The 12,675-nt window shown below is 41.5% G+C and overlaps 1 protein-coding gene across 3 annotated transcripts; it reads left to right on the top strand.

The window, feature by feature from the left end:
* Positions 1-512: 512 nt before the first annotated feature.
* On the top strand, positions 513-6,419 carry LOC114499109 (protein FAM111A-like). 3 transcript variants are annotated; one of them, XM_036029483.1, is made up of 4 exons: positions 513-665; positions 1,191-1,308; positions 3,375-3,500; positions 4,351-6,419. In XM_036029483.1, the coding sequence occupies exons 2-4, from the start codon at positions 1,228-1,230 to the stop codon at positions 6,220-6,222; spliced, it is 2,079 nt and encodes a 692-aa protein (XP_035885376.1). In that variant the 5' UTR covers positions 513-665; positions 1,191-1,227; the 3' UTR covers positions 6,223-6,419. The 3 variants fall into 3 exon arrangements, with proteins under 3 accessions (XP_035885376.1, XP_035885377.1, XP_035885378.1); XM_036029484.1 differs by having other exon boundaries at positions 4,477-6,419; XM_036029485.1 differs by lacking the exon at positions 3,375-3,500.
* The last annotated feature ends 6,256 nt before the right edge of the window (positions 6,420-12,675 follow it).

Raw genomic sequence — 12,675 nt, forward strand, 5'->3', positions numbered from 1 at the left:
GAAAAAGTCCAAAATTTTTAGAGCTAGAAAGTGTTTATTAGGGTTAAAATGTCACGATAGTTCTAACAGTAAAATAATCTAGTAACATAAAAATATGATGCAGATTTGCAAAAAAACTAGCAATTATTGTTCCTATGTGATAGGTACATGTAGGCTCATTATGTTACTCTCTCTCTCTCTGTCTTTTTTTCCCCATAATAAAAACTCATTAAAAGTATACTCTCTGGGCTTTGTGACCTTGAGTACCAGTAAATACCTTAACATCTCTGGGTGTTCAAGATCTTTCCCAATGAAATGGGACTAATCGCACCTACCTCACAGGGTTGTAAGAATTATACAAGGTAGTTTATGAAAAGCATGTGGAACAGGGCATAGCGCATCATATGCATATGCCATTCATTCATTGAATGTATCTTTTTAAGTGTGTCTTTACTGAGGGCTTGCCACATGACAGGCATGCGTTACATGTTGAGATACCGAAGACAGGAGGTTGCCATCTTCATTCTAGCGTGTTTGCCACTGGTGAAGATTTCACTCTTTTGCTTCATTGTTCATTGTCCTCTAGGGCGACATCAGGAAAAATACAGAGGGGAATATACCTCTTTAAACAAACAAAAAATCTAAAGCAGCAACTAACGTTCCTATTTCCCAGTCAAACTCCCATTGTAAGTTGACTTTGTGTGTATGCTGTTTTTTTGCTTTTCAATTCCCTGCAATTATACCATCCCCGTGCCATCTCCAACTTAAGTGGAGGCCATAATTTAATATTAGTGGAACCACAACACACTTTTTAATTCTCCAACAGCAAACCCTCCTGAAGGGTATTTATACCTTCCCTTGAATTCCATCTCTGCCATGTCACTCTGGCCATGGAGAGCTCCCCTGCCTTCTCTGAGTTGTACTTTCCCCACCTGCAAAAGCAGATATACCTATTTTGCCTGGTATCTGTGGGAACTGGCAGTTAGAGATAATTTTTGCACAGTACCCAGTATAGTTCCCCATCACGGGGAGCTTTTATTATGGAAGCGATTAGAGTTGGTGGATAAACTGTCTACTTGATAGGTTAACATGTCTGAGAAGGGTGTGGCTGAAGCTGAAGGGAAAGGTGGGGGATGGGGTCCCCGTTAATCTTACCCTCTGTACAGTTAATGGTAGCTGGGAAGATACTGCTCTAACCTGAACCTTTTTAGTGTTTCAGCTGAACTGCCTACTCATCTTCAAGCCATCATGAGCTGTAAGAAACGCAGGTCACAGAAGGTCTCCTTGGACACAAAGAGAAATATGAAAATTGAGGACTATTTTCCTCAGGTACAATATGTTTGTAAATAGTGTTTACAGACTGTATAAATCCTAGACTTAGCCATCCTTGACACTGGGCTTCATAGTCCTCCTGTCCAGAAATTATCCCATTGAATGAAGTGGATGTTACATAAGTTAAAACCTTTCTCATTCATGTTTATTCTTTCCGTTTTCATGGGTGGTGGTGGTGAGGAGGAGTTTTAATAAAAATCCTAGCCATAGCAAATCAGCCTTTAACAAAAAGCGATTGTAACACTTTCTGAACAACAAAAACATCAAATATAATGTACAGTAAAATATGGGATGAAAACAAAATTAAAGTTATTTCATAGCTGGACACTCTATACAATACCTTGCAAATGTGGCTGATCTATTTGATAATGACAATACAATTGTGTAAGGCTCTACAATTTATGAAACAATTTTTAATATATTTATTCTTGGTATAAGCTTATTAGGCAGGCAGGCAAGATTTTCTCATCCTCAATTTGGTTTATAAAGAGAGGAGAGACGTGATTTGTTCTTAAGGCCATAGTGGGATGGAGCCTTGGACTTAAGTTTGCTGACATTAAGTGAGGGTGCTTTCTACTAACTGGGCTCTGTTGTTACATTGAACCACCGAATCCCACCCTGAGTCTAAAATGCTCCTTGGGTTTATTAAGAAAAAGAAAGGCTGAGAGATGATGAGCAACTGAGAATGCAATGTAGAACCCCCTTTAAGTTTTGTTCTGATTCTAATTAGAACATCCAAGTAGGTAGAAAAGCCCAGCCAAGCCTAGTTCTGCTTTTCCCTGTCCCACTCCATGGCAGTGCAAGCCAGTATCACGGAGAGCCGATTCTGGGTCCCCTTTTAGGAAGTGTCTGTATCTTCCCCAGAATCCTTGGAAGAGCCACAAATCCCTCAGAGTGTTCCGAGGGCCATATGACAAGGATGTTTGTAGCAGCAATAGGCTGAAGAGGATGCTCTTTGCGAGTGTGGATGTGTGTCCAGAATAAACATACATTACCTTATGTTTCTTCTCCTGTATCTAGAGTATTAGTACCATGACAAAGAAGGAAAATAAAAGTTAACCTACCAGTGTGCTGATCATGGTGCTAGGCATTGTCACACAGGATGTGACACTCAATCTTTACAACAACCCTGGTGTTGTTATTCCCGTTACCAGCAAGTGGCATCTCTCACCACGCATGCCATGATGACTCTGACTTGGCAAAAATGTATCTTTTAGACGTAGGAATCAGATGCTCTTAATCGTTTATTGAATTTTTGCCATTTGACTGATCCTCCTCATGTAATTCCTCTCCCATCCCCCAGCCCTGGTTTTTAAGATAATGCCCTATAAAAACAGGAATTTACCAAATGGCAAAAAATGTTGGACTGTATTGGAGTCCTCACACTCACGTCATTACCTGGTTGTGATGTAACCTTAAGAAAGGCACTTACAGGAGAAACTTTCTGTGCCTCAGTTCCTCCATTAAGAGGACAGAAAGGCCACATTTGTTTCTCTTCATTTCATAGGAATTTTGAATTAATTGATATAATGGGGGAAATAATTTGAGTTCTTTGCATGGTAGATGCCGGGTGAAACACAGTTTTATTTTTACAAATAACAATATTATCAGCAAATATTTAGCTAACTAATGATGGTTTGTTTAACATTTAATTCTCCATTATAAAATTAACAATAGTACTTCATTCACACTGATTTTGGTGTTTTAAGGACAATTTTTGGTGTAACCCACCACTGTGGTCAGAAATAGTAAAAATCGTGCAGCTGAAACTAGTAAACAAGACCTGAGAGAACACTGAGAACTGGCAGACTTTTAAGCATCTCTGTTTTTGATGCACATACAAAACAGTTGTTTTTCCTCTTGTTTCTCATAAAGATGTACAAGTCCAGCAGTATCAAAAGCTTATCTAACTGATGGGACAGGAAACTCACCTTATATTTTGTCTCTCAACTCAAACTCTGATTTAATTCTATTCATTGGAGCTTTGCAGGTTGGTTCTGAGTTTTCTGTAGAAATTTTCGAGTTGCATTAATTGATCTACTGTCTTTAACGTTTCCTTTTAGGTCAGTAAAGAACAACAGGGTAATTCCAGTGTTCCTCAAATGAAGAATGGCTCCAGGAGAAGTCCAAAAGATATAACTAATACTCAGGCTCAAGGACCCAAAGACCAGGCTATATCCCAAAATAAGGTACTTGACATGATCTTAGATGTACCTCACAGGAAAAACAAACAAATGAAATACCAGATCACATGTAATGAGAGGCATACCTTATCAACAGCACTTGACACCCTTCAGGTTGTCAAAAAAGAGAGAAACCCAGCAAGGCAAAGAAATGCTGTGGCAGAGCACAGAAGGAATTGAAGGCTACCTAAACCTTGGAATGCCCCTCAGTTGTTTGCCTGAAAATTGCCACCTGGCAAATTACATTTTTAAAGTAAAAGTTATGGTACTTTATTATCACTGATTTTGGTGTTTTGAGAATCATTTTTGGTGCAACCCACCACTGTGGTCAGAAATAGTAAAAATTGTGCAGCTGAAACTAGTAAACAAGACCTGAGAGAACACTGTGAGAACTGGCAGACTTTTAAGCATCTCTGTTTTTGATGCACCTACAAAGCATTTGTTTTTCCTCATATTTCTCATAAAGATGTACAGGTCTAGCAGTATTAAAAGCTTACCAACTGATGGGACAGGAAACTCACCTTATATTTTGTCTCTCAACTCAAACTCTGATTTAATTCTATTCATTAAGGCTTTGCAGATTAGTTCTGAGTTTCCTATAGAAATTTTCTTTTTTTTTAATTTTACTTATTTATTTTTAGAGAGGGAAGGGAGGGAGATAGAGAGAAAGAGAGAGAAACATCAATGTGCGGTTGCTGGGGGTCATGGCCTGCAACCCAGGTATGTACCCTGACTGGGAATCGAACCTGCGACACTTTGGTTCACAGCCCGCGCTCAATCCACTGAGCTATGCCAGCCAGGGCTGAAATTTTCTAATTGCATTAATTGATTTACCGTCTTGAACGTTTCCTTTTAGGTCAATAAAGAACAACAGGGTAATTCTAGTGTTGCTCAAATGAAGAACGGCTCCAAAAGAAGCCCACAAGATATGAATAATATGCAGGCTCAAGGACCCAAAGGCCAGGTTATATCCCAAAATAAGGTATTTTACATCACCTTGGATGTACACCACAGGAGAAACAAAAAAATGAAACACATGGTCGGAGGTAACGAGAGGGATAGCTTATCCACCGCACTTGACACTGTTAAGGCTGTCAAAGAAGAGAGAGAAACTCAGCAAGGCAAAGAAATGCTGGTGCAGGGCACAGAAGGAATTGAAGGCTACCTAAACCTTGGAATGCCCCTCAGTTGTTTGCCTGAAAATTGCCACCTGGTAATTACATTTGCCCAGAATAAAAGTGACCAGAATGAAGAGAACCAGATATTTGGTCGGCATGATAAGCCATCTACTGACTGTGTCAAATTCTTTATCAACCCAATTGGAAAGACGAGGAAAAGGATTGTCAAACGCGGGGAACTTCACAAAGAAGGGGTCAGACTCTGTGTCTATGCTTTCAAAGGAGAAACCATCAAGGAAGCTGTGTGCAAGGATGGCAGATTTCTTTCCTTTCTGGAGAACGATGATTGGAAACTCATTTTAAACCTGGACTCTGTTGTAGAAAACACACAGTGTGTTGATGACCTAGAGGGCAAGCTCTTCCAGGTTGAGGTTGAGAAAAGGAGGTCGTCTAGGGCAGCAGCCACTCAGAGCCGTGACTTGGCAACCACTGAGAACTATGGTGTGGTAACTGCTGAGAGCCGTGATTTGGCAGCCACTCAGAATTGTGATTTGACAGCCTTTCAGAATTCTGAGTTGGAGGAAAGAAACATGTCTGTGGTGACAGGAGAAATTGTGGCCCAGTACCCTAGTTTGAAAAGAGAAATTGGAAAAATTAGAGAATGCTTCCAGAAAAAGATTTTTAAAAGACAGGGAAAAAAATTATATCTTGCACACAAAACAAAATTTGGGAAACTGACAAAAAATGCTACTCCAGTTGAAATGCTCAAATGTCTTTCTCGTCTCAGTGACTCAGTTGGGTACTTGTCATGGGACAACAACGGAATTCGGGGTTGTGCCACCTGCTTTGTTTTTAGAGGGTTGTTCATTTTCACTTGTCGGCATGTAATACAGGACATTGTGGGGAAAGGAATAGAGCCAAGCAAGTGGGCAGACATAATTGGCCAATGTGTGAGGGTGACATTTGGTTACGAACGCAGCCAGGAAAGAGGGGACTACTTTTTCGTCAAGCCTTGGTTTGAGATATCTGATGAAACTCTTGATTATGCTGTTCTGGAACTGAAGGAAAATGGACAGCCAGTACCTTTGGGACTCTATAATGGAAAATGTCCTGTGCCCCTTAGTGGGCTGATATATATTATTGGCCATCCAGATGGAGAGGCAAAGTCTGCTGATGCTTGTGCTGTAATCCCTCAGGCTCAGCGAGCACAGAAATTTCAGGAATATCTGCAGGCTCAGAGTTTCAATGAGCATATGCAGGGTTTCTATGAGCATATGCAATTTATCCATATGTTCACTCAAAGAAGTTTCCAGGAAATGGCTCCCAGACGTGATGTGATTACCTATGACACCAGTTTTTACTTTGGGTCTTCTGGCTCACCAATATTTGATTCAAAAGGTTTATTGGTGGCCATGCACAGTGCTGGCTTCTATAATAACTACCAACCTGGGTATTCCAGTATCATTGAGTTTGGCCCTACTATGGAATCCATCCTATGTGATATTAAACAAAACCACAAAGCTTGGTATGAAAAAGTATGCGTAATTCCACAAGACATAGAAATGGTGAGTGTTGAGGATCGAGGTAGTGAGAATCCCCTCTATTTCTGAAATTTAAGAGAATTAGCTATGGAATGTTATTCCACAGGCGCGGATGATAGTTTTCTAAATTCAAAATGGTTGATTGCTCCCTGACCAATGTGGCTTGCTTGGTTGGCCCTTGTCCCATAGAGCAAAAGGTGGCTGGGTAGATTTCCAGCCATGGCACACCCCTTGGTTGCGGGCCCAGCCCCTGGTTGGGGCATGGGATAGATGCCCCATGCATGTGAAAGAATCTCTCTCTCTCTTCCCCTATCTTTAAAAATACATAAATAAAATATTTTTTAAAGTTATTAATTTCATCAATAATAATAATTCATATTTCTGACCACTTCTTTGCACCAAGCATTTTTCTAAGCACATGTATAAACTAATTCTAACAACTCTATGAGGTGGATTGTTATCTCTATTTTATTGTATTGTTTAAAGACTTAGTTTTAGAGAGTGTTTGCTTTTTCCAGAGTGTCATACCATGTAATCACATAGTATATAGCTTTTTTCCAATTGACTTCTTTTACTTAGCAATATGCAGTTGAAGTGCTTCTGGGTCTTTTTATGGTTTGATAGCTCATTTCTTTGTATCACTGAATAATATCCTGTTATATTGGTATACCACAACTGTTTATTCATTTGCCTTTTGAGAAAGTACTTACTTCCTTCTAGTTTTCAGTGATTACAAATAAAGCTGTTATAAGCATTTGTGTACAAATTTTTGAATGAACATATGTTTTCAATTCAGTTGGGTAAATACCAAGGAGGGTAACTACTGGACTGTGTGGTAAAGTCATGTTTAACTTCATAAGTATTATATCTGCTGAACTGTGTTCTAATGGGGCTATACCATTTTGCATTCCCACAAGCACTGAGGGAGAGTTTATATTCATTCACATCCTCACCAGCATTTGGTATTATAACTTTTTTGGACTGTGAACTATTAATACTGTTGAAATGAATAATATTCTTCAAGGGATTATAAGATTAATTCATGAAATTGGGGCTGTCCTCAATTTAACATACGTAAGTATAGTTACAATATCAGTCTATATTCTGTCAGGAGAGTAAAAATTACTGTCAGTACTACAAGAATGTGGTGTTTGATTAGGATGAGGGGTTAGATGAATGGGAGGAGCAGGGGAAGAGAAGATCTCTAAGGCTGCATCCAGAGGAGTGAAGTAGCTGATGTGGGGAAGTCTGAGATGGTCCCACCTCTTGTCACCATGATGGCAAAGTACTCACTCACAGAGAGGTTGCGAAATTGCCACATCAGACACAATTTACAAGTGCGAGCTTGTGTAGATATTACACAATCCTCTCACTTCCATGATTATCCAAAAAATAATGCCTAATACTTCATTTTCACCTTCCCAGTTTCCTCAGAGTTATTCTCATTGATAAATGCTGACCTTTAACACACAGGGATTCTAGGAAAAAGTAGTTCTCAGCTTTATAAAGAGGTGGTGTTGGCTAGATTATATATATATATATATATGTATATATATACACTAACACACTATATGCACATGTATATAAAGATTGTTAGTGAAGTTGCAATACAGTTTTTATTATGAAATGTATGTCACAACTTTGATTACTAACTGCAAAATATCGGCATATTCCTATTGCTATTATTATGCTATATTTAAATCCTATCACCAGGTGTTTTTTGTTCAGAGGAAATAATCTAACACAGGGAAGTATCAAGTTAACAAATCAGGCTAAAATTTGACACAGGTAGAAAAAGAAAATATTTTCTTCCTGTTTCCTTTTGACCTTTCATACTGCTCACCTCTTTTCTGTCCTTGCTTATTTCCACATGGGAATTCCAGATGAGCTCACAAAGCCATTAAACATGGCCCTTTTTTTTGACATCAATACTTTTGACACCAAAGCATTAGTTTTTGTGTGTGTCCCCACAAAACCATATGTCCAAGTCCTAGCTGTCTGTTATCTGTGAATGTGAATTTGACTTTGTCAGAGATCAAGTCTTTGCAGATGTAATTAAGTTAAAGATTTCTAGATGAGATCATTGGGATTTCTGGTGGGCCCTAAATCCAATGACTTGTGTCCTCATGAGGGATGGAAGAAGGAGGTTTGACCCAAGAAGAAGGCCTTGTGGAGGGAAGAAAAGAAGACATGAATATGTCTCAGGGAGGTGGTCCAAAGGGAGAGGAGAAAGAAAACCAAGAAGCCCACCAGCTCCCTTCCAGGCTGGAACCCATTTTTGAAGCCAGTGCCTCATTTAGAACCACCCTCCCTTCTTACACAGCAAGAGCCGACCTTGTCATTTGTTTGCCAGCCCCCAGGTCTCTCCAGTCCGTTCACTTCCTCTACTAAACTTCTGAACGCTGTCCAGAGCTCTCACTGCAAAGATGCTGGAATCTGTGAACAGGGAGTGGGACTCTGTCTCCATTGCATGGCACAGGCATTTGGAAATCTAAGACCTGAGGTGTCACCAGGGCAAGACATATGGGAAGGGGCATGAAGCTTCCTACAATCTCCAGCGCCTCCACTCTCCCAGCGCCTTCCCATTGCTCAACAACTGATCTTGCTGTTTGATGGCAATTACTATTGAGGAGCTTTAGGTGAGCTAAAACTTGAAAGTTCATTTGGTTGAACCCATGGAATATTAGAAAAAATAATGAGCCCTGGTCATGTGGCTCAGTTGACTGGAGGGTCATCCTGTGCACTTAATAGTTGTGGTTTGATCCCCGGTCAGGGCACACACCTAACATGCACCTTCAATCCGAGGTAGTGGTGTGGACCAAAGGCAACCAATCTGTGTTTCTCAGTTCCATCCTTGTGTCTCTCTTCCTCTCTCTTTCTTCCTCTCTCTCTAAAATTGAACAAGCATATCCTCCAGCGAAGATTTTAAAAATGAAAATATGTCAATAATTTAGAGTATCTGTGGCTGCTTTCATAAAGCATGATGAATATACTTTCTTAATTAGAAAACTTAATTGGAAAAACTAAAACACAGAAGTTCATTTGGTTGAACCCAAAGCACCACAGCCACTCAAAACCAAAAATAAAAGCATGTAGTCCCTCTTGTCTCCCTCCTCACCCTTCCCCTGATCCCTTTTACCCCCTTCACCAAAGCCTCCACTGCTTTTGGAGAAAGAAAATTGAGATGGAGCTGAGATCCCCCTGACCCCAAGAAATCCAAAGGCCATCCACTGTTGTGTGAACACCAGAGGGAAGGAATCTAACTTGGCCCAGTTGACTCCAGGTGCCCAAATTACCTTCCTTCTCTATTCCAGAAAAGGAAAAGACTCTGGGCACAGGAGTGGTCAGACACCAAGAACTGAGGGATGGAGCTGAAGCATTGGGGTGGGGTGGGGTGCAGAAAGGCATCCTGGGTCTGGGTGCTTACAAGACACTGAGAGGAGGACCTGGGAGAGGACCTAACACTGTGCCTAGATGTCAACCTTGGAAAAATAAGACAAGGTCGGGAGAAAGACTGGAGTGACCTGTCAGATGGGGCTCAGTGGACAGTTGTGGGCATGATGTGCTCTGTGCCAGCACTTCTCTCTCATAAGTGCCAGTGGAGATTCTCCTATTCAGGAACTGCTTCATATGGAACATATAGATGGTCCCCAAACCATTTCGCTGTCCCCTCTGAGTATTCCAGCAAAAATAATATAGAATCCCAAAAGAAGGAAGGCAAATCCCAGCTTGGGTTAAACACTGAATGGCCACCAGCCATGCAGAGGCCATTTCCTGGTCCACACTGCCACCTGCTGGATGCAGCCTCCAGGGCACCCCTTCCAAACAGAGGCAGCCCTTATTAACCTGTTGCTAAACTGTGTTGAAACTAATGGCTCCACCCGAGGGGGTGTCTTCCATCTGGCATTCCTCTTTGGGGGTAGTTCAACTCAGACTCATTGACTTAAGAAGGAAGGATACAAAATACCTTGGTAGTAAAATGCAAATGGTATGTGTGTGTATATTCAGGAGCTCAGCCAGCCTGGCCTTGGCATCCTCTTGGATTTTACATGAAAAAAAAAAAGACTGTTGCCTTTCTTGGGGGAAACTTTATCCCCTACTTTATCATCGGGATTTTGTTCTTCTCCTCTAGACAGGGCTCACCCTGTCGACTGATAGGCAGAGTGATGTAAGGCCAACCTGACTCAGCCTCTAGTCACTTCCGTCCCTGGCTAGTCACTTCCATCCCACAGAAGTGACTAGAGGCTGAGTCATAGAAGGTTAAAGCTCTGTCTACCTCTGGTTGCTCCACATCTTGAGTTTAGCCTTCTGAGGGTCCCAACAAAGAGCCTGGGACATTTACTAGTACCCTTTCCCTGACCCAGCCCTGCACTCCAATTTTTACCTTGTCAGCACTCTGCCCCACTCTTCACGGACTCACCAGGGTGGAGGGGGGCAGGGAGCAGGACATGAAAGGTAGTGAAGTCCTTAAGGGTCTAAAGAATATAGGGATAATTGACTTCCGGCCATGATGGAGTCATACGTAGACACGCTGTGTCTCCTCACACAACCAAAATAAGGACAACAAAAATTTAGAAACCAGGAGTGACAGAAAATTGAACTGTACAGAAGTCTGACAACCAATGAGTTAAAGTAGACACATTCATCCACACCAGTAGGAGGGGCAGAGTCAGGTAGCTACAAAAAAAAAGTGGTGGCTTGTTGACCCCAGTTGTTCAAGGCAGCAGCTGACAGACCCTGGTGCTCAGGCAGTGGCTGGCAGACCCAGGGCATGGGGTAGCAACGGGCAGACCCAGCAAAGCACACAAGGTCGCTACTTGACAAGGTGGTCATATATTCGCCCGCAGATAAACCAGGTGAAACTGGGGATTGAGACAGACCTCATAAGCCAGGGCTCCAGCAAGGGAAAATAAAGCCTCAAAACACTAATTGCAAACACCTGTGGGGGTTGAGGTGCTGAGAGAGACTCCCAGCCTCACAGGAGAGTTCGTTGGAGAGGCTCACAGGGTCCAGAATGTACATAAGTCCACCCACCCAGGAATCAGTACCAGAGGAGCCCAGTTTTTTGGCGGAAGCGGCAGAAGGCACTGGAATCTGACAGAGGGTGAAGCAAGCACCCCTCTCCCACAAACAGTGTCACAACACAATGACTGGGTTGACCCAGCCTCGTGAACGCCTAAGGCTATGCCCCTCACTACATAACAGGCGGGACAAGACAAAAAAAAATGGCCCAAATGGAAGAACAGATCAAAGCTCCAGAAAAAATACAAGATAGGTTGTATAGGTAGCCAACCTATCATATGCACAGTTCAAAACACTGGTGATCAGGATGCTCACAGAATTGGTTGAATTTGGTCCCAAATTAGATGAAAAAAAATGAAGGCTACACTAAGTGAAATAAAGGCAAATGTACAGGGAACCAATAGTGATGAGAAGGAAACTGGGACTCAAATCAACGGAGTGGACCAGAAGGAAGAAAGAAACAATCAAACAGAAAAGAATGAAGAAAAAGAATTCAAAAAAATGAGGAGAGGCTTAGGAACCTCCAGGACATCTTTCAATGTTCCAACATCCAAATTATAGGGGCAACAGAAGGGAAAGAAGAAGAGCAACAAATTGAAAACTTATTTGAACAAATAATAAAGGAGAACTTCCCCATTCTGGCAAAGGAAAGAGACTTCCAGGAAGTCCAGGAAGCTCAGAGTCCCAAAGAAGTTGGACCCAAGGAGGAACACACCAAGGCACAACAGAGTTACATTATCCAAGATTAATATGAAGAAGAGAATCCTAGAAGCAGCAAGTGATAAGGCGACAGTCACCTACAAAGGAGTTCCCATCAGAATGTCAGCTGATTTCTCAAAGGAGACTTTATAGGCAAAAAAGGGCTGGAAAGAAGTATTCCCAGTCATGAAAGGCAAGGACCTACATCCCAGATTGCTCTATCCAGCAAAGCTTTCATTTAGAATGGAAGGGCAGAAAAAGTGCTTCTCAGATAAGGTCAAGTTAAAGGAGTTCATCATCACCAAGCCCTTATTATACAAAAAGTTAAAGGGACTTATCTAAGAAAAAGAAGATAAAAAACATGTACAATAAAATGACAGCAAACCCACAATGATTAACAACTACACCTAAAACAAAAACAAACAACTAGAACAGGAAGAGAACCACAGAAATGGAGATCGCATAGAGGGTTAGCAACAGCAGAGTGGGAGGAGGAGGGAGGGGGAAAAGGTACAGAGAATAAGTAGAATAGGTGGTAGGAAGAAAATAGACAGGGGGAGGGCAAGAATAGTATGGGAAATGTAGAAGTTAAAGAACTTATAAGTATGACCCATGGAACTAAAGGGGGGGAATGTAGGTGGGAGAGGGTGTGCAGGGTGGAGGGGAGTGAAGGGAGGAATGGGATGATTGTAATAGCATAATAAGTAAAATATTTCTTAAAAATTTTAAAAATAATAATAAAAAACGTCTGCCTTGTGAAGGCACTGTTAGGGAATGGAGTCCCAGTGCCACACAGTGCAG

This window comes from Phyllostomus discolor, chromosome 6 (genome assembly GCF_004126475.2).
Source record: "Phyllostomus discolor isolate MPI-MPIP mPhyDis1 chromosome 6, mPhyDis1.pri.v3, whole genome shotgun sequence".
NCBI classification, from domain to species: Eukaryota; Metazoa; Chordata; class Mammalia; order Chiroptera; family Phyllostomidae; genus Phyllostomus; species Phyllostomus discolor.

Excerpts from the sequence above, each read along its gene's own strand:
- LOC114499109 (XM_036029483.1), top strand. The coding sequence starts at position 1,228 with ATGAGCTGTAAGAAACGCAGGTCACAGAAGGTCTCCTTGGACACAAAG. Across the intron at positions 1,309-3,374 it reads TTGAGGACTATTTTCCTCAG|GTCAGTAAAGAACAACAGGG; the intron begins GTACAATATGTT and ends GTTTCCTTTTAG. Across the intron at positions 3,501-4,350 it reads AGGCTATATCCCAAAATAAG|GTCAATAAAGAACAACAGGG; the intron begins GTACTTGACATG and ends GTTTCCTTTTAG.